The sequence below is a fragment of the Leuciscus leuciscus genome (assembly GCF_965113295.1).
Source record: "Leuciscus leuciscus genome assembly, chromosome: 22".
NCBI lineage: Eukaryota > Metazoa > Chordata > Actinopteri > Cypriniformes > Leuciscidae > Leuciscus > Leuciscus leuciscus.
In genome coordinates this window covers 1-26,725 of record NC_138746.1, presented here as the reverse complement: position 1 = coordinate 26,725, position 26,725 = coordinate 1, and the positions used below count along the sequence as shown (strand labels likewise).

Here is a 26,725-nt window from a genome sequence, read left to right as displayed (position 1 = left end):
TTTCTCTGCTTGTTCTCTATAAATATTTTAATTTGAGATGTCATGCATTAGTGTATACAACCAAATTACTTTTTAGTGTATACAAAAGTGAGCCCCCCCCCCCCCCCCCTCCTGATTTGAGCCTCTGAGTCCAGTTCTCATGCTCCGTAGGCCCTTAACATTGCAACAGAAACCAGTGTATTTACAGAAAACAATTTCAAAATGAATGCATTGTTTATTCACAAACTCAATGTAATGTTTTCTTCTATTGCAAATCACAAGTGGTGTTGTGGCCTTTGACCCTGCATGCAGACGGCCTGACGCAAAGTGTACTTGAGTTTTCCCCACCTGTTAACCTGTCAATGCGTAATGGTTGCATTTGGCGTGCATATCAGCACCAGTGCTGAACCGGCTCAATGGCTGTATGTAATGTGGCTTTGTATGAATTTGAGCACCTATGCCCAGTTGTCCTGCTCTGGCTGGGCCTGGATGGATGGATGGCTAATACATTAAAACAAGCAAAATTATCAAGTTATGTCCCTTTTGATCTGTTTCTATGTGTGAGTTGTTTGTATTGTTCTCTGTCCAGGAAGAAGACTGGATTGGTCCTGCAGTCTGATTGGTGCCACGTCCTGATTGGTCAGCTGACTCCTGATCGTTTATTACATATTTGTAACTCTGTGGTCTAAGTTTTAAATGTTAGAAAAATAAATGCCTTTTAAGACATCTTTCATCTTGTGTGTTGATCTCATGTTAGGGTTAGGGTTAGGTAGGGAGGTAAAAACGACTTTCACCCTCATTAGTAACCACCCTCATTTGCATATATGGAATCTGATTGGCCGAATCTTAACTGTCCAGATATCTGCAACGGTGTGTTTTATCTGTACGAAACTTGGTTTATATAGTAATTGATGTATGGCTAGTCGACTGGTGGTGGTTTGGTGCGCCTCTAGCGCCACCAGGTGTGTAGACACGGTACTGCACTTTATTTGTTTTTTTTTTAACAGGGGTCTATTTTATAAATTGCTGTTGTATCTAGGGTTATTTTATATAGGGGTGGTCTATCCTGGTATATTTTGGGTAGGGTCTGTGTAGGTCCCGCCAGTGGTCAGTGTTTTTTGGTTTTGTTTTCTGTTTTTTTGTGCAGGTGGTGGGTAGGTTTAGCTGGTTAGGTGAGGTAGCGTGCCAGGCCTTTGGCCTTTGACCCTGCATCCATGCAGACGCCCTGACGCAAACTGAACTTGAGTTTTCCCCCAGCTGTTCACCTGTCAATGCAAAATGGTTGCATTTGCCGTGCATATCAGCACGAGTGCTGAAACAGCACCAATGCTGACAGGTAAGTGTCTATTTCTATAGATAGATTGATGGATGGAGTGATGGATGGATGGATGGATGGATGGATGGATGGATGGATGGATGGATGGATGGATGGATAGATAGGTACATGAGTTGAAACAACTTTTTGTTAAAAAAAATGTTTTTGTTAAAAAAAATGTTTTTGTTTGAAAAAGTGAATGTTTTTTAGGCCTGTGTTACATTGATGGATGGAGTGATGGAGTGATGGATGGATGGATGGATGGATGGATAGATAGATGAATAGATGAATATATAGATACATGAGTTTAAACCACTTTTTGTTAAAAAAAATATGTTTTTGTTTGAAAAAGTGAATGTTTTTAGGCCTGTGTTATACATGGATGGATGGAGTGATGGATGGATGGATGGATGGATGGATAGATAGATAAATAGATAGATAGATGAATAGATGAATATATAGATACATGAGTTTAAACAACTTTTTGTTAAAAAAAAAAAAGTTTTTGTTTGAAAAAGTGAATGTTTTTAGGCCTGTGTTATACATGGATGGATGGAGTGATGGAGTGATGGAGTGATGGATGGATGGATGGATGGATAGATAGATGGATAGATGGATAGATGGATAGATGGATAGATGAGTTTGATCGACTGTTTGTTCATATTTTTTTATTGTTTTGTGTTAAATATTGAAAGTAGTCTTTGGACTAATGGTTAGTTTGGGTTTAGGGTTAGTTTGAGGCTATGGTTAGGTTAGGGTTAAAATGGCATATAGGTAGGGAGGTAAAAACGACTTTCACCCTCATTAGTAACCACCCTCATTTGCATAAAGGGCATCTGATTGGCCGAATCTTAACTGTCCATATATCTGCAACGGTGTGTTTTATCTGTACGAAACTTGGTTTATATAGTAATTGATGTATGGCTAGTCGACTGGTGGTGGTTTGGTGCGCCTCTAGCGCCACCAGGTGTGTAGACACGGTACTGCACTTTATTTTTTAGATTTGTTTTTTTTTAACAGGGGTCTATTTTATAAATTGCTGTTGTATCTAGGGTTATTTTATATAGGGGTGGTCTATCCTGGTATATTTTGGGTAGGGTCTGTGTAGGTCCCGCCAGTGGTCAGTGTTTTTTGGTTTTGTTTTCTGTTTTTTTGTGCAGGTGGTGGGTAGGTTTAGCTGGTTAGGTGAGGTAGCGTGCCAGGCCTTTGGCCTTTGACCCTGCATCCATGCAGACGCCCTGACGCAAACTGAACTTGAGTTTTCCCCCAGCTGTTCACCTGTCAATGCAAAATGGTTGCATTTGCCGTGCATATCAGCACGAGTGCTGAAACAGCACCAATGCTGACAGGTAAGTGTCTATTTCTATAGATAGATTGATGGATGGAGTGATGGATGGATGGATGGATGGATGGATGGATGGATGGATGGATGGATGGATGGATGGATAGATAGGTACATGAGTTGAAACAACTTTTTGTTAAAAAAAATGTTTTTGTTAAAAAAAATGTTTTTGTTTGAAAAAGTGAATGTTTTTTAGGCCTGTGTTACATTGATGGATGGAGTGATGGAGTGATGGATGGATGGATGGATGGATGGATAGATAGATGAATAGATGAATATATAGATACATGAGTTTAAACCACTTTTTGTTAAAAAAAATATGTTTTTGTTTGAAAAAGTGAATGTTTTTAGGCCTGTGTTATACATGGATGGATGGAGTGATGGATGGATGGATGGATGGATGGATAGATAGATAAATAGATAGATAGATGAATAGATGAATATATAGATACATGAGTTTAAACAACTTTTTGTTAAAAAAAAAAAAGTTTTTGTTTGAAAAAGTGAATGTTTTTAGGCCTGTGTTATACATGGATGGATGGAGTGATGGAGTGATGGATGGATGGATGGATGGATGGATAGATAGATGGATAGATGGATAGATGGATAGATGGATAGATGAGTTTGATCGACTGTTTGTTCATATTTTTTTATTGTTTTGTGTTAAATATTGAAAGTAGTCTTTGGACTAATGGTTAGTTTGGGTTTAGGGTTAGTTTGGGGCTATGGTTAGGTTAGGCTATGGTTAGGTTAGGGTTAAAATGGCATATAGGTAGGGAGGTAAAAACGACTTTCACCCTCATTAGTAACCACCCTCATTTGCATAAAGGGCATCTGATTGGCCGAATCTTAACTGTCCATATATCTGCAACGGTGTGTTTTATCTGTACGAAACTTGGTTTATATAGTAATTGATGTATGGCTAGTCGACTGGTGGTGGTTTGGTGCGCCTCTAGCGCCACCAGGTGTGTAGACACGGTACTGCACTTTATTTTTTAGATTTGTTTTTTTTTAACAGGGGTCTATTTTATAAATTGCTGTTGTATCTAGGGTTATTTTATATAGGGGTGGTCTATCCTGGTATATTTTGGGTAGGGTCTGTGTAGGTCCCGCCAGTGGTCAGTGTTTTTTGGTTTTGTTTTCTGTTTTTTTGTGCAGGTGGTGGGTAGGTTTAGCTGGTTAGGTGAGGTAGCGTGCCAGTTAGGGTTAGGGTTAGGGTTAGAGTTAGGGTTAGGGTTAGGGTTAGGTAGGGAGGTAAAAACGACTTTCACCCTCATTAGTAACCACCCTCATTTGCATAAAGGGCATCTGATTGGCCGAATCTTAACTGTCCATATATCTGCAACGGTGTGTTTTATCTGTACGAAACTTGGTTTATATAGTAATTGATGTATGGCTAGTCGACTGGTGGTGGTTTGGTGCGCCTCTAGCGCCACCAGGTGTGTAGACACGGTACTGCACTTTATTTTTTAGATTTGTTTTTTTTTAACAGGGGTCTATTTTATAAATTGCTGTTGTATCTAGGGTTATTTTATATAGGGGTGGTCTATCCTGGTATATTTTGGGTAGGGTCTGTGTAGGTCAGAGTTAGGGTTAGGGTTAGGTAGGGAGGTAAAAACGACTTTCACCCTCATTAGTAACCACCCTCATTTGCATAAAGGGCATCTGATTGGCCGAATCTTAACTGTCCATATATCTGCAACGGTGTGTTTTATCTGTACGAAACTTGGTTTATATAGTAATTGATGTATGGCTAGTCGACTGGTGGTGGTTTGGTGCGCCTCTAGCGCCACCAGGTGTGTAGACACGGTACTGCACTTTATTTTTTAGATTTGTTTTTTTTTAACAGGGGTCTATTTTATAAATTGCTGTTGTATCTAGGGTTATTTTATATAGGGGTGGTCTATCCTGGTATATTTTGGGTAGGGTCTGTGTAGGTCCCGCCAGTGGTCAGTGTTTTTTGGTTTTGTTTTCTGTTTTTTTGTGCAGGTGGTGGGTAGGTTTAGCTGGTTAGGTGAGGTAGCGTGCCAGGCCTTTGGCCTTTGACCCTGCATCCATGCAGACGCCCTGACGCAAACTGAACTTGAGTTTTCCCCCAGCTGTTCACCTGTCAATGCAAAATGGTTGCATTTGCCGTGCATATCAGCACGAGTGCTGAAACAGCACCAATGCTGACAGGTAAGTGTCTATTTCTATAGATAGATTGATGGATGGAGTGATGGATGGATGGATGGATGGATGGATGGATGGATGGATGGATGGATGGATGGATGGATGGATGGATGGATAGATAGGTACATGAGTTGAAACAACTTTTTGTTAAAAAAAATGTTTTTGTTAAAAAAAATGTTTTTGTTTGAAAAAGTGAATGTTTTTTAGGCCTGTGTTACATTGATGGATGGAGTGATGGAGTGATGGATGGATGGATGGATGGATGGATAGATAGATGAATAGATGAATATATAGATACATGAGTTTAAACCACTTTTTGTTAAAAAAAATATGTTTTTGTTTGAAAAAGTGAATGTTTTTAGGCCTGTGTTATACATGGATGGATGGAGTGATGGATGGATGGATGGATGGATGGATAGATAGATAAATAGATAGATAGATGAATAGATGAATATATAGATACATGAGTTTAAACAACTTTTTGTTAAAAAAAAAAAAGTTTTTGTTTGAAAAAGTGAATGTTTTTAGGCCTGTGTTATACATGGATGGATGGAGTGATGGAGTGATGGAGTGATGGATGGATGGATGGATAGATAGATGGATAGATGGATAGATGGATAGATGGATAGATGAGTTTGATCGACTGTTTGTTCATATTTTTTTATTGTTTTGTGTTAAATATTGAAAGTAGTCTTTGGACTAATGGTTAGTTTGGGTTTAGGGTTAGTTTGAGGCTATGGTTAGGTTAGGGTTAAAATGGCATATAGGTAGGGAGGTAAAAACGACTTTCACCCTCATTAGTAACCACCCTCATTTGCATAAAGGGCATCTGATTGGCCGAATCTTAACTGTCCATATATCTGCAACGGTGTGTTTTATCTGTACGAAACTTGGTTTATATAGTAATTGATGTATGGCTAGTCGACTGGTGGTGGTTTGGTGCGCCTCTAGCGCCACCAGGTGTGTAGACACGGTACTGCACTTTATTTTTTAGATTTGTTTTTTTTTAACAGGGGTCTATTTTATAAATTGCTGTTGTATCTAGGGTTATTTTATATAGGGGTGGTCTATCCTGGTATATTTTGGGTAGGGTCTGTGTAGGTCAGAGTTAGGGTTAGGGTTAGGTAGGGAGGTAAAAACGACTTTCACCCTCATTAGTAACCACCCTCATTTGCATAAAGGGCATCTGATTGGCCGAATCTTAACTGTCCATATATCTGCAACGGTGTGTTTTATCTGTACGAAACTTGGTTTATATAGTAATTGATGTATGGCTAGTCGACTGGTGGTGGTTTGGTGCGCCTCTAGCGCCACCAGGTGTGTAGACACGGTACTGCACTTTATTTTTTAGATTTGTTTTTTTTTAACAGGGGTCTATTTTATAAATTGCTGTTGTATCTAGGGTTATTTTATATAGGGGTGGTCTATCCTGGTATATTTTGGGTAGGGTCTGTGTAGGTCCCGCCAGTGGTCAGTGTTTTTTGGTTTTGTTTTCTGTTTTTTTGTGCAGGTGGTGGGTAGGTTTAGCTGGTTAGGTGAGGTAGCGTGCCAGGCCTTTGGCCTTTGACCCTGCATCCATGCAGACGCCCTGACGCAAACTGAACTTGAGTTTTCCCCCAGCTGTTCACCTGTCAATGCAAAATGGTTGCATTTGCCGTGCATATCAGCACGAGTGCTGAAACAGCACCAATGCTGACAGGTAAGTGTCTATTTCTATAGATAGATTGATGGATGGAGTGATGGATGGATGGATGGATGGATGGATGGATGGATGGATGGATGGATGGATGGATGGATGGATGGATGGATAGATAGGTACATGAGTTGAAACAACTTTTTGTTAAAAAAAATGTTTTTGTTAAAAAAAATGTTTTTGTTTGAAAAAGTGAATGTTTTTTAGGCCTGTGTTACATTGATGGATGGAGTGATGGAGTGATGGATGGATGGATGGATGGATGGATAGATAGATGAATAGATGAATATATAGATACATGAGTTTAAACCACTTTTTGTTAAAAAAAATATGTTTTTGTTTGAAAAAGTGAATGTTTTTAGGCCTGTGTTATACATGGATGGATGGAGTGATGGATGGATGGATGGATGGATGGATAGATAGATAAATAGATAGATAGATGAATAGATGAATATATAGATACATGAGTTTAAACAACTTTTTGTTAAAAAAAAAAAAGTTTTTGTTTGAAAAAGTGAATGTTTTTAGGCCTGTGTTATACATGGATGGATGGAGTGATGGAGTGATGGAGTGATGGATGGATGGATGGATAGATAGATGGATAGATGGATAGATGGATAGATGGATAGATGAGTTTGATCGACTGTTTGTTCATATTTTTTTATTGTTTTGTGTTAAATATTGAAAGTAGTCTTTGGACTAATGGTTAGTTTGGGTTTAGGGTTAGTTTGAGGCTATGGTTAGGTTAGGGTTAAAATGGCATATAGGTAGGGAGGTAAAAACGACTTTCACCCTCATTAGTAACCACCCTCATTTGCATAAAGGGCATCTGATTGGCCGAATCTTAACTGTCCATATATCTGCAACGGTGTGTTTTATCTGTACGAAACTTGGTTTATATAGTAATTGATGTATGGCTAGTCGACTGGTGGTGGTTTGGTGCGCCTCTAGCGCCACCAGGTGTGTAGACACGGTACTGCACTTTATTTTTTAGATTTGTTTTTTTTTAACAGGGGTCTATTTTATAAATTGCTGTTGTATCTAGGGTTATTTTATATAGGGGTGGTCTATCCTGGTATATTTTGGGTAGGGTCTGTGTAGGTCAGAGTTAGGGTTAGGGTTAGGTAGGGAGGTAAAAACGACTTTCACCCTCATTAGTAACCACCCTCATTTGCATAAAGGGCATCTGATTGGCCGAATCTTAACTGTCCATATATCTGCAACGGTGTGTTTTATCTGTACGAAACTTGGTTTATATAGTAATTGATGTATGGCTAGTCGACTGGTGGTGGTTTGGTGCGCCTCTAGCGCCACCAGGTGTGTAGACACGGTACTGCACTTTATTTTTTAGATTTGTTTTTTTTTAACAGGGGTCTATTTTATAAATTGCTGTTGTATCTAGGGTTATTTTATATAGGGGTGGTCTATCCTGGTATATTTTGGGTAGGGTCTGTGTAGGTCCCGCCAGTGGTCAGTGTTTTTTGGTTTTGTTTTCTGTTTTTTTGTGCAGGTGGTGGGTAGGTTTAGCTGGTTAGGTGAGGTAGCGTGCCAGGCCTTTGGCCTTTGACCCTGCATCCATGCAGACGCCCTGACGCAAACTGAACTTGAGTTTTCCCCCAGCTGTTCACCTGTCAATGCAAAATGGTTGCATTTGCCGTGCATATCAGCACGAGTGCTGAAACAGCACCAATGCTGACAGGTAAGTGTCTATTTCTATAGATAGATTGATGGATGGAGTGATGGATGGATGGATGGATGGATGGATGGATGGATGGATGGATGGATGGATGGATGGATGGATGGATGGATAGATAGGTACATGAGTTGAAACAACTTTTTGTTAAAAAAAATGTTTTTGTTAAAAAAAATGTTTTTGTTTGAAAAAGTGAATGTTTTTTAGGCCTGTGTTACATTGATGGATGGAGTGATGGAGTGATGGATGGATGGATGGATGGATGGATAGATAGATGAATAGATGAATATATAGATACATGAGTTTAAACCACTTTTTGTTAAAAAAAATATGTTTTTGTTTGAAAAAGTGAATGTTTTTAGGCCTGTGTTATACATGGATGGATGGAGTGATGGATGGATGGATGGATGGATGGATAGATAGATAAATAGATAGATAGATGAATAGATGAATATATAGATACATGAGTTTAAACAACTTTTTGTTAAAAAAAAAAAAGTTTTTGTTTGAAAAAGTGAATGTTTTTAGGCCTGTGTTATACATGGATGGATGGAGTGATGGAGTGATGGAGTGATGGATGGATGGATGGATAGATAGGGTTAGGGTTAGTTAGGGTTAGGGTTAGAGGTTAGGGTTAGGGTTAGGGTTAGGGTTAGAGTGTTAGGTAGGGAGGTAAAAACGACTTTCACCCTCATTAGTAACCACCCTCATTTGCATAAAGGGCATCTGATTGGCCGAATCTTAACTGTCCATATATCTGCAACGGTGTGTTTTATCTGTACGAAACTTGGTTTATATAGTAATTGATGTATGGCTAGTCGACTGGTGGTGGTTTGGTGCGCCTCTAGCGCCACCAGGTGTGTAGACACGGTACTGCACTTTATTTTTTAGATTTGTTTTTTTTTAACAGGGGTCTATTTTATAAATTGCTGTTGTATCTAGGGTTATTTTATATAGGGGTGGTCTATCCTGGTATATTTTGGGTAGGGTCTGTGTAGGTCCCGCCAGTGGTCAGTGTTTTTTGGTTTTGTTTTCTGTTTTTTTGTGCAGGTGGTGGGTAGGTTTAGCTGGTTAGGTGAGGTAGCGTGCCAGGCCTTTGGCCTTTGACCCTGCATCCATGCAGACGCCCTGACGCAAACTGAACTTGAGTTTTCCCCCAGCTGTTCACCTGTCAATGCAAAATGGTTGCATTTGCCGTGCATATCAGCACGAGTGCTGAAACAGCACCAATGCTGACAGGTAAGTGTCTATTTCTATAGATAGATTGATGGATGGAGTGATGGATGGATGGATGGATGGATGGATGGATGGATGGATGGATGGATGGATGGATGGATGGATAGATAGGTACATGAGTTGAAACAACTTTTTGTTAAAAAAAATGTTTTTGTTAAAAAAAATGTTTTTGTTTGAAAAAGTGAATGTTTTTTAGGCCTGTGTTACATTGATGGATGGAGTGATGGAGTGATGGATGGATGGATGGATGGATGGATAGATAGATGAATAGATGAATATATAGATACATGAGTTTAAACCACTTTTTGTTAAAAAAAATATGTTTTTGTTTGAAAAAGTGAATGTTTTTAGGCCTGTGTTATACATGGATGGATGGAGTGATGGATGGATGGATGGATGGATGGATAGATAGATAAATAGATAGATAGATGAATAGATGAATATATAGATACATGAGTTTAAACAACTTTTTGTTAAAAAAAAAAAAGTTTTTGTTTGAAAAAGTGAATGTTTTTAGGCCTGTGTTATACATGGATGGATGGAGTGATGGAGTGATGGAGTGATGGATGGATGGATGGATAGATAGATGGATAGATGGATAGATGGATAGATGGATAGATGAGTTTGATCGACTGTTTGTTCATATTTTTTTATTGTTTTGTGTTAAATATTGAAAGTAGTCTTTGGACTAATGGTTAGTTTGGGTTTAGGGTTAGTTTGAGGCTATGGTTAGGTTAGGGTTAAAATGGCATATAGGTAGGGAGGTAAAAACGACTTTCACCCTCATTAGTAACCACCCTCATTTGCATAAAGGGCATCTGATTGGCCGAATCTTAACTGTCCATATATCTGCAACGGTGTGTTTTATCTGTACGAAACTTGGTTTATATAGTAATTGATGTATGGCTAGTCGACTGGTGGTGGTTTGGTGCGCCTCTAGCGCCACCAGGTGTGTAGACACGGTACTGCACTTTATTTTTTAGATTTGTTTTTTTTTAACAGGGGTCTATTTTATAAATTGCTGTTGTATCTAGGGTTATTTTATATAGGGGTGGTCTATCCTGGTATATTTTGGGTAGGGTCTGTGTAGGTCCCGCCAGTGGTCAGTGTTTTTTGGTTTTGTTTTCTGTTTTTTTGTGCAGGTGGTGGGTAGGTTTAGCTGGTTAGGTGAGGTAGCGTGCCAGGCCTTTGGCCTTTGACCCTGCATCCATGCAGACGCCCTGACGCAAACTGAACTTGAGTTTTCCCCCAGCTGTTCACCTGTCAATGCAAAATGGTTGCATTTGCCGTGCATATCAGCACGAGTGCTGAAACAGCACCAATGCTGACAGGTAAGTGTCTATTTCTATAGATAGATTGATGGATGGAGTGATGGATGGATGGATGGATGGATGGATGGATGGATGGATGGATGGATGGATGGATGGATGGATAGATAGGTACATGAGTTGAAACAACTTTTTGTTAAAAAAAATGTTTTTGTTAAAAAAAATGTTTTTGTTTGAAAAAGTGAATGTTTTTTAGGCCTGTGTTACATTGATGGATGGAGTGATGGAGTGATGGATGGATGGATGGATGGATGGATAGATAGATGAATAGATGAATATATAGATACATGAGTTTAAACCACTTTTTGTTAAAAAAAATATGTTTTTGTTTGAAAAAGTGAATGTTTTTAGGCCTGTGTTATACATGGATGGATGGAGTGATGGATGGATGGATGGATGGATGGATAGATAGATAAATAGATAGATAGATGAATAGATGAATATATAGATACATGAGTTTAAACAACTTTTTGTTAAAAAAAAAAAAGTTTTTGTTTGAAAAAGTGAATGTTTTTAGGCCTGTGTTATACATGGATGGATGGAGTGATGGAGTGATGGAGTGATGGATGGATGGATGGATAGATAGATGGATAGATGGATAGATGGATAGATGGATAGATGAGTTTGATCGACTGTTTGTTCATATTTTTTTATTGTTTTGTGTTAAATATTGAAAGTAGTCTTTGGACTAATGGTTAGTTTGGGTTTAGGGTTAGTTTGGGGCTATGGTTAGGTTAGGGTTAAAATGGCATATAGGTAGGGAGGTAAAAACGACTTTCACCCTCATTAGTAACCACCCTCATTTGCATAAAGGGCATCTGATTGGCCGAATCTTAACTGTCCATATATCTGCAACGGTGTGTTTTATCTGTACGAAACTTGGTTTATATAGTAATTGATGTATGGCTAGTCGACTGGTGGTGGTTTGGTGCGCCTCTAGCGCCACCAGGTGTGTAGACACGGTACTGCACTTTATTTTTTAGATTTGTTTTTTTTTAACAGGGGTCTATTTTATAAATTGCTGTTGTATCTAGGGTTATTTTATATAGGGGTGGTCTATCCTGGTATATTTTGGGTAGGGTCTGTGTAGGTCCCGCCAGTGGTCAGTGTTTTTTGGTTTTGTTTTCTGTTTTTTTGTGCAGGTGGTGGGTAGGTTTAGCTGGTTAGGTGAGGTAGCGTGCCAGGCCTTTGGCCTTTGACCCTGCATCCATGCAGACGCCCTGACGCAAACTGAACTTGAGTTTTCCCCCAGCTGTTCACCTGTCAATGCAAAATGGTTGCATTTGCCGTGCATATCAGCACGAGTGCTGAAACAGCACCAATGCTGACAGGTAAGTGTCTATTTCTATAGATAGATTGATGGATGGAGTGATGGATGGATGGATGGATGGATGGATGGATGGATGGATGGATGGATGGATGGATGGATGGATGGATGGATGGATAGATAGGTACATGAGTTGAAACAACTTTTTGTTAAAAAAAATGTTTTTGTTAAAAAAAATGTTTTTGTTTGAAAAAGTGAATGTTTTTTAGGCCTGTGTTACATTGATGGATGGAGTGATGGAGTGATGGATGGATGGATGGATGGATGGATAGATAGATGAATAGATGAATATATAGATACATGAGTTTAAACCACTTTTTGTTAAAAAAAATATGTTTTTGTTTGAAAAAGTGAATGTTTTTAGGCCTGTGTTATACATGGATGGATGGAGTGATGGATGGATGGATGGATGGATGGATAGATAGATAAATAGATAGATAGATGAATAGATGAATATATAGATACATGAGTTTAAACAACTTTTTGTTAAAAAAAAAAAAGTTTTTGTTTGAAAAAGTGAATGTTTTTAGGCCTGTGTTATACATGGATGGATGGAGTGATGGAGTGATGGAGTGATGGATGGATGGATGGATAGATAGATGGATAGATGGATAGATGGATAGATGGATAGATGAGTTTGATCGACTGTTTGTTCATATTTTTTTATTGTTTTGTGTTAAATATTGAAAGTAGTCTTTGGACTAATGGTTAGTTTGGGTTTAGGGTTAGTTTGGGGCTATGGTTAGGTTAGGGTTAAAATGGCATATAGGTAGGGAGGTAAAAACGACTTTCACCCTCATTAGTAACCACCCTCATTTGCATAAAGGGCATCTGATTGGCCGAATCTTAACTGTCCATATATCTGCAACGGTGTGTTTTATCTGTACGAAACTTGGTTTATATAGTAATTGATGTATGGCTAGTCGACTGGTGGTGGTTTGGTGCGCCTCTAGCGCCACCAGGTGTGTAGACACGGTACTGCACTTTATTTTTTAGATTTGTTTTTTTTTAACAGGGGTCTATTTTATAAATTGCTGTTGTATCTAGGGTTATTTTATATAGGGGTGGTCTATCCTGGTATATTTTGGGTAGGGTCTGTGTAGGTCCCGCCAGTGGTCAGTGTTTTTTGGTTTTGTTTTCTGTTTTTTTGTGCAGGTGGTGGGTAGGTTTAGCTGGTTAGGTGAGGTAGCGTGCCAGGCCTTTGGCCTTTGACCCTGCATCCATGCAGACGCCCTGACGCAAACTGAACTTGAGTTTTCCCCCAGCTGTTCACCTGTCAATGCAAAATGGTTGCATTTGCCGTGCATATCAGCACGAGTGCTGAAACAGCACCAATGCTGACAGGTAAGTGTCTATTTCTATAGATAGATTGATGGATGGAGTGATGGATGGATGGATGGATGGATGGATGGATGGATAGATAGGTACATGAGTTTAAACAACTTTTTGTTAAAAAAAATGTTTTTGTTAAAAAAAATGTTTTTGTTTGAAAAAGTGAATGTTTTTTAGGCCTGTGTTACATTGATGGATGGAGTGATGGAGTGATGGATGGATGGATGGATGGATGGATGGATAGATAGATGAATAGATGAATATATAGATACATGAGTTTAAACCACTTTTTGTTAAAAAAAATATGTTTTTGTTTGAAAAAGTGAATGTTTTTAGGCCTGTGTTATACATGGATGGATGGAGTGATGGAGTGATGGATGGATGGATGGATGGATGGATAGATAGATAAATAGATAGATAGATGAATAGATGAATATATAGATACATGAGTTTAAACAACTTTTGTTAAAAAATATATTTTTATGTTTGAAAAAGTGAATGTCTTTTAGGCCTGTGTCACATGGATGGATGGAGTTAGACTTTTGGTTGTTTGGACTTGGGTAGATTTGGATTGTGCTTGAGTGGGTGGGGCTTGTTTTCAGCTTGTGTGTGAGTTAGGTTTTGATTTGGGTTAGGTTTGGACTGATGCAGTACCAGATTTGATGCCAGATCACTTGTGATGGAGCGTCACTCTGTTGCACATCTTTTATAGAATCAAAACAGACATTTATTATACTTGTTAATATTTATTTATTTAATTAATTGTGATGGTTAATAAACATTAAATATGAATAAAATATTCAAATATACATTCATTCATCTTATTATTCAGACATCTCTATTCAGACATCTTATTATTCTGATTAATGTCATAATTCATGAGAACTAGTTTAACATCATTATTAATTTTTAAATCATGTTGCAAGTGAGAGTGAATATAGCACCGTGAATATAGCACCTGTAAAGCAATGGAAATGTGGGAATGTTATTTCAGTTTTTTTTTTTTTTTTTTTTTGACTGATTACCAGAGCCTCATCGTGTGCTTCACCTCAGTAAGTGAGGTTTGGCATAAAGTTTTTCTTCTGTGTGCTTCAGGGTTTGATGAGTACTGGCGCCACCCTGTGTAAAATGTAAGTCACTGCACTTTTTTCCACTGTCAGCACCTAGGAGCTGTCCTGTGCAAACAAGTGCTCAACGTGTCCGTCCCCCACAAAACCCAACACCACACCCACCCTGCGAACACTACTGGCTGCAAGTACTATTTTGATTTCATGCTTATCCGAAGCTCGGTTCCGAGGACTGTATGAATTAGTTGTTTATATGGATATAAACAGATCAAATATCTGTTGGAGTGATGCCAGAGCCTGCCAGATTTTTTTTACCCCTTCCCCACCATGAATATGACAGCGCTGTCCCCTTATGTGCAGGAGACGTCTTTCCAGTATGTACAGTGGTTGTGCTGCCTGAACAGGGTGGGCCAGTGAGAAACATCTGCACAGCAAACCTATCAATGCTGCTCTGGAAAATGTCACCATAACAATGTGAATTTAATAAATATGAAGGTACATATACAAATAAGCTTGTTTTCTTTTCTTTTTTTTTCCTTTTTTTATAAAGTCCCCCCTAGAATCAAAGCAACTTAATGCCTTATAATGCCAATTTGTTGACACACCATTGAAGTGCAGTTTACATATTAATGTTATTTCAACATTAACTTGGTACATCAGACAGCGACATTGTATTACCAGTGTTTAAAAAAAATTATTTAGAATCAACGTCACATTGTGACATTGATCAAACACATTACCAAATAACTTTAGTAATTCAGATTTATTTCTCTCAAATAAGTATTAACATAGTTTTTAATGGCAGTTCTGTTTTGTCCTTATAAATTGCGAGTTATGAAACAGTTAGTAACCTCTATAAATTCATAATTGAAGGATTTAAGTAGAAACACAGGATGCAATTATGCATTTGAAAAAAAAAATTGTGACTTCCTTCAGCTTATGTGATACTATTCACTGCAAATGTTCCTTTTATTCATATATACATGGTTCTATGAATGTATTTTACAAAAAACATGTAATCTTCATTTCTATAATGTTATTATATTGTAGTTACAACCAATAACTTTAGTAATTCAGATTTATTTCTCTCAAATAAGTATTAACATAGTTATTAATAGCAGTTCTGTTTTGTCCTTATAAATTGTGAGTTATGATATGCAATTATGCATTTGGAGTTGTTTGCTTGTCAATGTAACTAATGATCAATCATTCCTGCAATAAAATAATAATGTGTAGAAAATAAATAAGAATACTTACAAACAGTTGTACTAAATATATATATATCTTCTTTTTACATATTGGTTTAAAAATATTTTTAAAAAATTGTATTACACATCGTTGACCTTAGGTTATTAAATGTTTGATCAACACACTTTCATTCCAGACTTTTATTCCATGTAGTGATGTTGGAAAAAAGTTAGGCCCCACCCCATTGGATTTAAATTCCACTTTGAATAGCGGAAACCAAACGACTTTATCGAACAACTTTTACTTATTAGACTTTGTCGAATACGTATTATTCCCTGACTGATTTTTCCATGGCTGATACAGTACAGAAAAGGTAATGCTTCTAAACATTATTTTTTTGTGTTATATCGGTTTCCTCTAGTCAGCTCCAGGTCGACGAATGCGCCCGCGTTCCTCCGACTTATTTGCAGCAACATAGTCTCCGAGTATCAACATTTATGGTAATAATAATCAATGTTTTTTGATCGGCTATTCGGCATGCGATTGATTTCTGAAGTGTCTCATATATATAAACATTAAGTATTCAAGGTGCTATAGGTGCTATGGGCGTGGTCTTCGTGGTAAGCGCTAACGGGACATTTTTTGAAAACATTAAGACGTCTTACAGGTCTAAAACTGCTAAACGGTAGTGTAGTTCCAAAGTTTTGAAGTAAAGCCTTTATGTAAAGAAAATGTATAGTTAGAATCCAGCTTTCAACTTCGACTTGTTTTTTGTGAATAAGCTACAATCAATTCATTGAGGTCAGAGGTCATGGTGGTTACAGAGAAACCAATTTCTCTCAACCAAAAAAAAACAAACAAACAAAAAACTCATGTTAACAACGTTTCAAAGCAAACCTATTGTGTTTTCAATTTAAGAGACACCCGATCACCAGGCATTTTCCACCTATATTCTTAGTTTAAACTGGACTGCAAATACACTACCAAAAATGATTTTCCAACTTAGTGTTTGTCTTTTTTTTTTAAAACAGTCCAAATATTGAAAAATATATATACACTATATATAAATAATTATGCATTTAATAGAGGAGTAAAACGGAATAAGATGCAATGTCTTGTTTTCTGGAAAGAATACAAACAAAGCGAGTTGTTTAGAAGAACAAACAATTACTACAACAATTGCACAAACAAATTATTTTATTTTTTTAAAACCAAGTTTTCAAGCGAATTCATTGTGTGTTTCTCAGCGTTTAAAGACAACGTTTAGGTTTAAGATGACCATTGTCATTAAAGGGTGTGAGCGTGCACAGACTAAGGCCCTCACAATGCAAATGGCATTAGTGCAGGGCAGGCCCTGTTGTGCTGCTGCTCATTTAGTGTGGTTTTTTTTTTTAATTACATTTCTTCAAATCATGAATTGTTCTTTAAAATCGTTGAAATAATTTCTTTCACGTGTCTGTTTGTCTCCCAGGACTCCTGATCGTCATCTTGTCCACTGCTTGCGGTGCCACAAGCCTCAGGAGTGCATCTCCGTTCACCTGGCTCGTGTGTGCATGAGGAGCAGCACTCCAGAGGAGAGAGCAGCCGAGGTGCAGAGCGCAAAGGCCTCAAGCAAGGGTTGGGTCCGCTACGGCAGAAACTGGGACTACAATGTCATCTGCAAGCTCATTCCTGACAGATGCTCCCAGGCCAACTTGGTCAATGAACTTCTTCGCCGCGGCTTCTTCGTTGCCAATCAGCCCTCGGAGACCGATGCTGAAGCTCCATCTCCAACCCGCGTAGTCCCGTCTGGTCCGACTCAAAAGTAAGTGCAGTAAACCGTGTGCTACACTGCAAAAAGAAAAAGAGTGTTATTCCCCCTCCGTATCCTTGTCTCGTTTTCCAGTCCAAATATCTAACAATTCTTAAATCAGGATGCATTCACTAGATGTCATAATTATAGTGGGTCCTGTTTTCTGTGATAAGTAAATCAGATTGAAGGGAGTTGTTAACAAAGACATTCACTGCAAAAAATGCTTTTCTTACTTAGTATCCGTGTCTTGTTTTCCAGTCCTAATATCAAAAGAATTTCTTAAAATCAAGATGAATTTACTAAAGTAGTAAAATGCTATATTATGTCTGGTTTTCTGTGGAAATAATTAAAATGAAGGGTTTTTTTGCTTAACACAAGCAAAACTATCGGTCCATGGGGTAAGAAAAATATGGTTTCTTATTGAATTTAAGGTTCTTTTTCTTAATCCATGGACAGATAGTTTAGCTTGTGTTGAGTAAAAACCCACTTCATTTTAATGCATCTTCATGTAAGAATTTTTAGATGTTTGGACTGGAAACCAGACAATAATACTAAGTAAGAAAATGTTTGTTTTTTGCAGTGCAGCATCTTATACAAATCTACTCCTCTAGTAAATGCATTTCGACTTGAGATTATTTAGCCATTTGTACTGGAAACAAGACAAAAGTACTAATTAAGAACATCAATCATGAGAAATGTAGTGTGGATGTTACCTACCATAAGGTGACAATGCAACTGAATAAAACAAACAAACAAACTCACTGACATGTGCGACCACACTTTTATCCTGAGATGATAAAGTCACAATGCCAAGAAATGCTCTTGGCTCTCACCTGCAAACACTCTGCAATCAATCAGTCAATCACCCTCATCAACTCGACACAGTGTCTGTCAGCTGTTTGTCTGGTGTTGAGTATGATCCTGCCATGTGTTCCCTTGTCTAATGTGCCATGTTGTCATTGGTTCATTGTTTACAGGTGTCCCTTGTCTTGTCATTAGTCTTGTGTGTATTTAAGCCCTCATGTTTGCCACGTGTCTTTGTCAGTTTTTTGTTTCACTGTACCCGTGTTTGCTGAGTGTCATGCCGTCCCATCCTTCTGTTGTGAGTTAATGCCACGCTGTGCTTTTGTTCTATGTCTGATCTTGATATGTTTCTAAATGCATTTGAGTTCTCATCTATACTTGCCTCCAGCAGATCCCTTACACCTGTCTTGTTTTTTGTTTTGTCCAAACAGGTTCTTCCTCTTTGGGATTGCTGCACTCAAAGATTGTCAAACTATTTTAAGAGTGGCGAAGCCGGAAATAAACAGGATGTGTCAAGATCTGGAGATGGGCAGAAAACTCGGGCACAGAGAAAGTACCATGTATAGGTACTACTGCGAAGCTACACTGGTTTTTGCCCACATGCTGCGCCCGATTGCTGTGGAGTCCTTGACAGTAAGTCCATGTCTACTTTAAAGACTTTACGCTCATGATATGATGCAGTGTTTACGTATGCATTAGTGACCGCTCTTTCGTTATCCAGGATTCAGATTGGCTTGATCGGTTTGAGCATAGTGGCAGGGTGGTGATCGGCGTAGGGAGGGGCACGGATACCAACACGCTGCTTGCCCTGACCCAATGGGAGGAAGCTGTGAGTTTTAGTATGACATAAACAGCCGATGACTTGCTACCATTGTTTATACCATTTAATAATCTTTTGTTCGCACAGACATTTTTTCCCTTTTTTGTTTTTGTTTCCCATAGTGTTTGCAGGTCTACTTCAGCAAGATAAGGCCAGGGAACATCTGTCACGAGAAACCATGCAATGCCTTCTTTCTTGTGTCCTCCGGTGAGGCGGTCTCCAGCGTATCGCGAGACCTCAAATGCCTACACGATCTGTATGTACCTGCACATATGCGTGTGTGAGTGCACACCGTTAACTACATTTTGTCAGTCACAGTCATTTCACAGGCAACCCTTTGTGTTCCATTTTGTTTCTGCAGGCACAAACTTCCCCACTTTACTAGCCAGGATGTGCGCAGGGCGGTTGGCATTGCTGCGCAGAAGCTAACGGAGCCCCAACGGCAGGCGGTGCAGTTTTACCTGGACCGTGGCGCTCGTGATGTCGGACCACAGGACGCTGTTGACGCAGCTGTGCTGCTGGACTCTTTGTGCGTGTAAGTCTCTTCACGCAGCAAGGACCTAACATGTCACAAACAATCTTTACATCCGAGTAGCCATAATTTTGCCCAAGTAACAAACCTTTTTGTTCCTCGCCTACAAAGCAATTCTTCGGACGACGACCACCAGTCATTTGCTGAATTGGCTACAGCCGGAGGCAGTTCGAGTCTGCCAACTGCCCGCAAAGACTTCTCTGCATTTGTGACCAGTTTTCCCATTTCACTGGATGGGCAGCCTCCATCGAAAAAACAGCGTGTGAAGTATGGGTTTCCTGAAGACGGCACCTTCTATGATAAGTGGCGGGTCTCGCAGTACGCCCAGAGGCGGGAATATCTTCTGGGTAAGTCTCCGAATCCACCAATACAGCATTGTCCCGCATTTTAACATGCAGACGCTGCAGGTTGCTGTGGGGTTGTGTGTTTTTTTTTATTTTTATTTTTTTTATGCAAACCCAAAACCCAAAGACCTTTTTCTACCACACACTATCTCTATCAAAACGCAGCAATGTCCGACTCACACCGATCACTTTTGACTTCTTTTGAGTAAAGTGGTTTCATTTTGTCTTTCAGAACACTTCAAAGTCCATAAGCCTTCGACCGGAAAGTTGTCGAGGCTGATTAGGCAGGAGGGGTGGAAGTCCAACTACCCGAAGCCAGAGGAGATTCAACGGTTGTGGAAACCATCTCCTTCCAACCTCGCCATAGAGTCGGATGAGGCCATAATGAAGTGCCTGTCTGAGCAGACCTGGACGGGGCTGGCTATTAAGGACTTCGGTGCCAAGCAAGGTCGTGGTAAGGGTAAAACTGTGGCATTAGTTTGTTCTATAAATGAAACGTGGGCCATGCAACGTATACTGCAAGGAATTATTAGCATAGGCAGTAGAGGTTTTTTTTTTGGTAAAAAAAAAGTAAATTGGACTACTTTTCAGATTGTATTTCATAAAACAACATCTCAGGAAAATGTTAAGGGGTTTAAAAAAAAAAAAAAAAATTCTGTTACAGAACAGGGCATTGATTTCATACGTGTCCACTGTAGAGGACACCAGGACTTAAATCATGTTTATCAGGCATTTTGTGAGACGAAACAAGTGAATATGGAAATAAATTATACATCAATATTTCTATGAAATATTAGATATTATTATTCAAATGTTGCCAATTATTACTCCAATTATTACACTTCTTTTTTCATTAAATGTTGCTCCAAGAACACATTAATGTGCACATTAGATACAGTTTATAGATACATTGCATTGAATGGGAATATTAATTTATGGACATTTTACCCACATATTGCATAAAGTAAAATGGTGTATCAATTCATTCCATTATTTCTTTCATAACATAGTTGAGAATAATCTTTATACAAATTTTGGTTGAAAAAATCCTGAAACCCCCAAATTTATTGGTGATTGAAAAAAAAAATCCCATTGTTTTTGCCTATACATATAATTTCATGTCATTTTATTTTTTAAACAACTTAGTCCTGACGTCCACTACAGAGGACATAGCATAACGTATGAATAAAATATTATTTTTCAAAAATGTTTTTTTTTACCATTTGTTTATTGTGCTCTAAACAGTGTGATAACCTGGAAAAAAACTAAATTCAAAAAACTTTTTTTTTCTGGGTCCCAGGAGGATATCTGTTGCTAAAGTGGAAGTTGTCTCAAGTTGTCCAGCAGAGGGCAGCAGATTCCTTTTTAAATGAGAAGTCCCGCTCCTTATTCTGTTCTCAGTTATGGCCTAAAGTTTATTATAGATGCAGAATATTAAAAATGAAGGGGCAACGTGTCTGACAATCTTTATGAATAGACAAAATGATATGATATGTTCAATCGACCCCACTGTCCTTCGGTCTCAAATGAAATGCACATGTGCTTTAAGTAGTTTTTTCTCTTTTTTATTTTTTACTTTTTATATTGTTATGTTTCCTTTTCATGTAAAGCACTTTAAATTGCCATTGAGTATGACATGTGCTATATAAATAACGTGCCTTGCCTTTGCTACGAGGGGCAAAACATCAGTGGCCACGAGTGTAAATTAGAGATATTATAGCCTACTGTATGGCCACCGCTACTCTACTAATTCCCATCCCCCTCTGTGACCTGTGACGTCTTACTGTCAATCAAACCTGTTGTTTTACACCGTGTGAGATCGATCTTCTGCTGATCAAGGTGACAGTCTTTCAACTTTTTTAATTATTTGCATGATATTTCAAGTTATGCCTGTACTTATGACATCACGTGAGCGGTTTCGAAACTGGGCTACTGAGTGGATAAATAACAGTTTCATGTGGCTTTGAAGTGATCGAGCGTTTATACGCTGTGTTGTTACCTTGTAACACTTTTGCTATAGCTTTTTTTTTTTTCTCTGCCATATATAAAACCATTTGGACATGAACATTTTTTTACTAAAAAAAATACCATGCTTGAACGTCATGTAGCGAAACAATGATTAATTTTGTAGTCTTTATTGTTCTCTTGTTTAAATTGTATTTTTGATTGTGTATTTATCAACATCTTTGGCTCTTTTTAATTTATACTTTTTGAATGATTATTTGTAGGTTTTCTAAAAAGAATCAGTTATTGCAAGAGACTGATTTTTGACGTGTGACAATGGAAGAAGGTAAGGCCCGATTCACTAGAAAACTGCCATGCAAAGTTTGGTCCCACTTCATCAAGTGTCTTTAAGGACATCGTCAATGAATGAATAATTTAATTACATATATATATATACATAGAGAGAGAGAGAGAGAGAGAGAGATCAAATGATTCTATCCTCAAGTCCTTTTATTAGACAATTGCTTTGAGTGATAGCCATATGGAATAAGTTAGCACTGGGACAATAACCCATCTCATAATTCACATTCATTATTTCTTTCTAGAGTCTGTGAGACGCATCAGAAGGCAATACAAGGATGTAAGACGACATGTTGTCCAACTCATTATAGATAGCAAGGAAGACATGAGGAGGCTAGAGCATCGTCTGCTGGATCTGGGCACATGTACAAACAGTAAAATATCAATTCACATACTTTTTTTAACATTATATTTATTTTGTATAAGGCAAGACACATTTAAAATTGTAGTTGTGTTGTCAAACTAAATAAACAAATAATCTATCACTGTGTTATCCACCCTTCCACAGCAGAAACTGTGTCAGAAACTCAAGTCAGCCCACGCATAGAACAGTGTAAGTTAGAAATATTGCGTCTGTGATGTGAACTATGGGAAGGCTCTTTGAAAAGTGACATTATACACTCAGTATGTTTTCAAATACAGGCATTACAGATGCATGGAGAGGAAAGAATGTTTTTGTGATGGTCTCCAAAATTGGGCCATACAAAGTCTTCTTTTTTGACCTTTACAGTACTTCTCCAGGTCTGGAGCTCGAGAGTGAGGTACACAAACAAACAGTCGCTTGACTTTATTATTATGTATAATAAACACAACATGTATGCACCCTCATGTGAACCTCATTGTCAGCAGGTCATCAATGCCTTCATCTATCTGGAAATCCAGAAATTCAACATTCGGTCAGCAGAGCAGGCATTCTACATAGACAGCTTTGAAATGAGAAAAATTTGGCGAGGACATTTAACAATGCTGAAGGTTGGTTTTATTCAGTGTAAATACGATAAGGTCACAAAGGCTTTGAATTCTAACAACAACAAAAATATTTTCAGATTGACCCCTCAGTGTACCACTTCATCATTGGCATCACAAACAAGCACAACCACTGGACAGTTACGGTATAAGATGGAACTTGCTTTGTTTTTGAAATAAACCAAACTAAAATGGACCATTAGTGTGCATAACTATGTTTCTATATATTCTAAAATACTGAAAGGTTATCCTGCCATCACAGAAGAAGGCATTGTTTTTAGACCCAATGGGAGAAAGTCAAATCGATATAATGAAGTGCCAGAAGGTGACAAGGTATGAATAAATAAAATCAAAGGCTTTTTACAGTAATGTATTTGAAACTACAATGCATAGCGCTGTCATTTGTTACATTGTTGTTTGTCAATATAAGAGCACTGATGCTTCAGAGAGGATACGACGCCTCAGCCTGGACGTGCGAGACGGTTCCTCATCCCAAACAGAGGGATTCCTCGTCCTGTGGAGTTTTTGCACTGAAGGTATCAAAGGTGTAAAAAACTGCTCAACTTATTTTGATGAGTTAATGTAATATGTTTTCCTGACATATAAGATTCAACTTATTTTTTTAAGTCAGTTTGATGAATTCAAGTTTCAATGACTTAAACATCCAATTTGATTGAATAATAAATAAAAAAATAAGGATGATTATATGATGGTGGCCATGGACATCATATAGTAATTTCTAATAGCACTGTCCTAAAATGACAACATATATATATATATATATATATATATATATATATATATATATATATATATATATATATATACACACATCTTTTTTTATTACATTTTTTGTAGTTTGCCGAATGTATTCTCCGTCAGCAGCCAATTGATTTTTCCAGTGATGAAGAATCAGTTAACAACCTCAGGAAACACATAGCTGTCACTCTTCTACAAGACAGTGGTACGTTTCACGGAAGTTCTCAAGTTCAGACAGAGCACCATTCATTTTAGTACACATCGTTTAAATCACTGATGCATAACCAGTTTTTTAAATTATGATTTAGTATGTAGAGTAGACCTTATGGCAGTAAAATCCTTGAGCTGTGAATGTCTCGAGAAGCTAATAAAAATGTTCGTAATGATTATTGCAGTTCTTCCCAGACATGACACAGGGAGAGCATTACATCTATATAAATTGTTTTTGGCCTCCTATTTTTTTTCTCTCTTTTATTCTGTATTGTTTTCTAGATGATTTAACCCGGTTGTGCTCATTCTGGTTGTGCCAGGACGCTGTTGACGCAGCTGTGCTGCTGGACTCTTTGTGCGTGTATGTCTCTTCACGCAGCAAGGACCTAACATGTCACAAACAATCTTTACATCCGAGTAGCCATAATTTTGCCCAAGTAACAAACCTTTTTGTTCCTCGCCTACAAAGCAATTCTTCGGACGACGACCACCAGTCATTTGCTGAATTGGCTACAGCCGGAGGCAGTTCGAGTCTGCCAACTGCCCGCAAAGACTTCTCTGCATTTGTGACCAGTTTTCCCATTTCACTGGATGGGCAGCCTCCATCGAAAAAACAGCGTGTGAAGTATGGGTTTCCTGAAGACCGCACCTTCTATGATAAGTGGCGGGTCTCGCAGTACGCCCAGAGGCGGGAATATCTTCTGGGTAAGTCTCCGAATCCACCAATACAGCATTGTCCCGCATTTTAACATGCAGACGCTGCAGGTTGCTGTGGGTGTTTTTTTTTATTTTTTTTTAAATTTTTTTGTAAACAGCCGCCAAGTTTTTACCAATGCTTAAGGCATTTTTTTTTTCTAAACCCCTTAACACAGCAACACACCCACATCACACAATTAGCCAAGGGTTTGATCTCCTGGTCAAAACTAAACCTTTGTTTGTTTTTTTTTAATACAAACTCCAAACCCAAACACCTTTTCCTACCACACACTATCTCTATCAAAACGCAGCAATGTCCGACTCACACGATCACTTTTGACTTCTTTTGAGTAAAGTGGTTTCATTTTGTCTTTCAGAACACTTCAAAGTCCATAAGCCTTCGACCGGAAAGTTGTCGAGGCTGATTAGGCAGGAGGGGTGGAAGTCCAACTACCCGAAGCCAGAGGAGATTCAACGGTTGTGGAAACCATCTCCTTCCAACCTCGCCATAGAGTCGGATGAGGCCATAATGAAGTGCCTGTCTGAGCAGACCTGGACGGGGCTGGCTATTAAGGACTTCGGTGCCAAGCAAGGTCGTGGTAAGGGTAAAACTGTGGCATTAGTTTGTTCTATAAATGAAACGTGGGCCATGCAACGTATACTGCAGTGAATTATTAGCATAGGCAGTAGAGGTTTTTTTTTTTTTTTTACAGAACACATTTTTCAAATGAATGCAATGTTTATTCAACCAACTCAAAATGTAATGTTTTGTTCTATTGTAGGAGTGGTTGCAACACGGCCCTTTCTTAAAGGGGAAATAGTTTGTGACTATCACGGGAAGGTGATTCCAGCATCAGTTGGGAAGGAGATGATGCGGGACCTCGGTGACCAGGCTGGCTACTTGTTTTTTTTTAAGGCGGGCCAAAGAGACCTATGTGTCGACGCGCAGACCTTTCCCTGCACATGCCATCCCAACTCGGACACGTTTGGCCGACTCATAAATCATTCTGCAAAGATGCCAAACTTAAAGCCGTTTTACTGCTCCGTTAAGCTGAGTGGAGTGAAAACGGATGTAATTTTGTTCAAAGCGCTCTCTGACATACCTGTCGACACCCAGCTCAAATTCGATTATGGTGTTCGGAGGACCTCATTCCGTGGCGAGGGCTTAAACCTAGAATGGCTTGATGAGTAGGCCAGGACTTGCACCTAAAAAATCTGTCCTGTCACTTTTCGACACAGGCGAAGCTTGGTTCCGAGGACTGGATGAATTTGTATGTGGATCTTGTGCCGAAGATGGCTGCCTGCCGGGGTTTTTTTGTCTCCCCTTTCCCCTCAGTCCACAGAGCTTGATTTCGTTGCCAGTTGTTTTGTCTCAATTTTATAGTTCTGTTATAGTTTTTATTTTATAGTTCTTTAATGTTTACATTGTTTCTTTTTAAGATGTTATTTTGTAAAATGTTTGTCACTTTTTTATTTTTCAAATAAATCTGTTACCCATCTCAATTTCTCTGCTTGTTCTCTATAAATATTTTAATTTGAGATGTCATGCATTAGTGTATACAACCAAATTACTTTTTAGTGTATACAAAAGTGAGCCCCCCCCCCCCCCCTCCTGATTTGAGCCTCTGAGTCCAGTTCTCATGCTCCGTAGGCCCTTAACATTGCAACAGAAACCAGTGTATTTACAGAAAACAATTTCAAAATGAATGCATTGTTTATTCACAAACTCAATGTAATGTTTTCTTCTATTGCAAATCACAAGTGGTGTTGTGGCCTTTGACCCTGCATGCAGACGGCCTGACGCAAAGTGTACTTGAGTTTTCCCC

The 26,725-nt window shown here is 38.5% G+C and overlaps 2 protein-coding genes and 1 long non-coding RNA gene across 7 annotated transcripts; 2 read left to right on the top strand and 1 right to left on the bottom strand.

The window, feature by feature from the left end:
- Positions 1–16,851: 16,851 nt before the first annotated feature.
- Positions 16,852–18,265, bottom strand: LOC309486612. Its single transcript, XR_014201617.1, has 2 exons — positions 18,182–18,265; positions 16,852–17,502 (listed from the first exon to the last, which is right to left on the bottom strand). It is a non-coding gene; the product is annotated as an uncharacterized lncRNA (long non-coding RNA).
- Positions 18,266–18,336: 71 nt separating this feature from the next.
- On the top strand, positions 18,337–21,525 carry LOC309486611 (uncharacterized protein). 3 transcript variants are annotated; one of them, XM_082153963.1, is made up of 7 exons: positions 18,337–18,566; positions 18,700–18,901; positions 18,990–19,097; positions 19,211–19,344; positions 19,450–19,623; positions 19,732–19,967; positions 20,197–21,368. In XM_082153963.1, the coding sequence occupies exons 2-7, from the start codon at positions 18,776–18,778 to the stop codon at positions 20,751–20,753; spliced, it is 1,335 nt and encodes a 444-aa protein (XP_082010089.1). In that variant the 5' UTR covers positions 18,337–18,566; positions 18,700–18,775; the 3' UTR covers positions 20,754–21,368. The 3 variants fall into 3 exon arrangements, with proteins under 3 accessions (XP_082010089.1, XP_082010088.1, XP_082010090.1); XM_082153964.1 differs by lacking the exon at positions 18,337–18,566 and having other exon boundaries at positions 18,597–18,901; positions 20,197–20,418; positions 21,265–21,525; XM_082153962.1 differs by lacking the exon at positions 18,337–18,566 and having other exon boundaries at positions 18,594–18,901.
- A 584-nt stretch (positions 21,526–22,109) lies between these two features.
- Positions 22,110–26,402, top strand: LOC309486609 (uncharacterized protein). Of its 3 annotated transcripts, none has more exons than XM_082153960.1 (13): positions 22,110–22,254; positions 22,514–22,633; positions 22,777–22,821; positions 22,911–23,029; positions 23,118–23,240; positions 23,315–23,380; positions 23,479–23,567; positions 23,665–23,770; positions 24,093–24,198; positions 24,486–24,564; positions 24,673–24,908; positions 25,277–25,498; positions 25,682–26,402. In XM_082153960.1, exons 1-13 carry the CDS (start codon positions 22,245–22,247, stop codon positions 26,089–26,091), a joined length of 1,731 nt encoding a protein of 576 aa, XP_082010086.1. In that variant the 5' UTR covers positions 22,110–22,244; the 3' UTR covers positions 26,092–26,402. The 3 variants fall into 3 exon arrangements, with proteins under 3 accessions (XP_082010086.1, XP_082010085.1, XP_082010087.1); XM_082153959.1 differs by having other exon boundaries at positions 22,514–22,642; XM_082153961.1 differs by lacking the exon at positions 22,110–22,254 and having other exon boundaries at positions 22,515–22,642; positions 22,999–23,029.
- Positions 26,403–26,725: the final 323 nt, after the last annotated feature.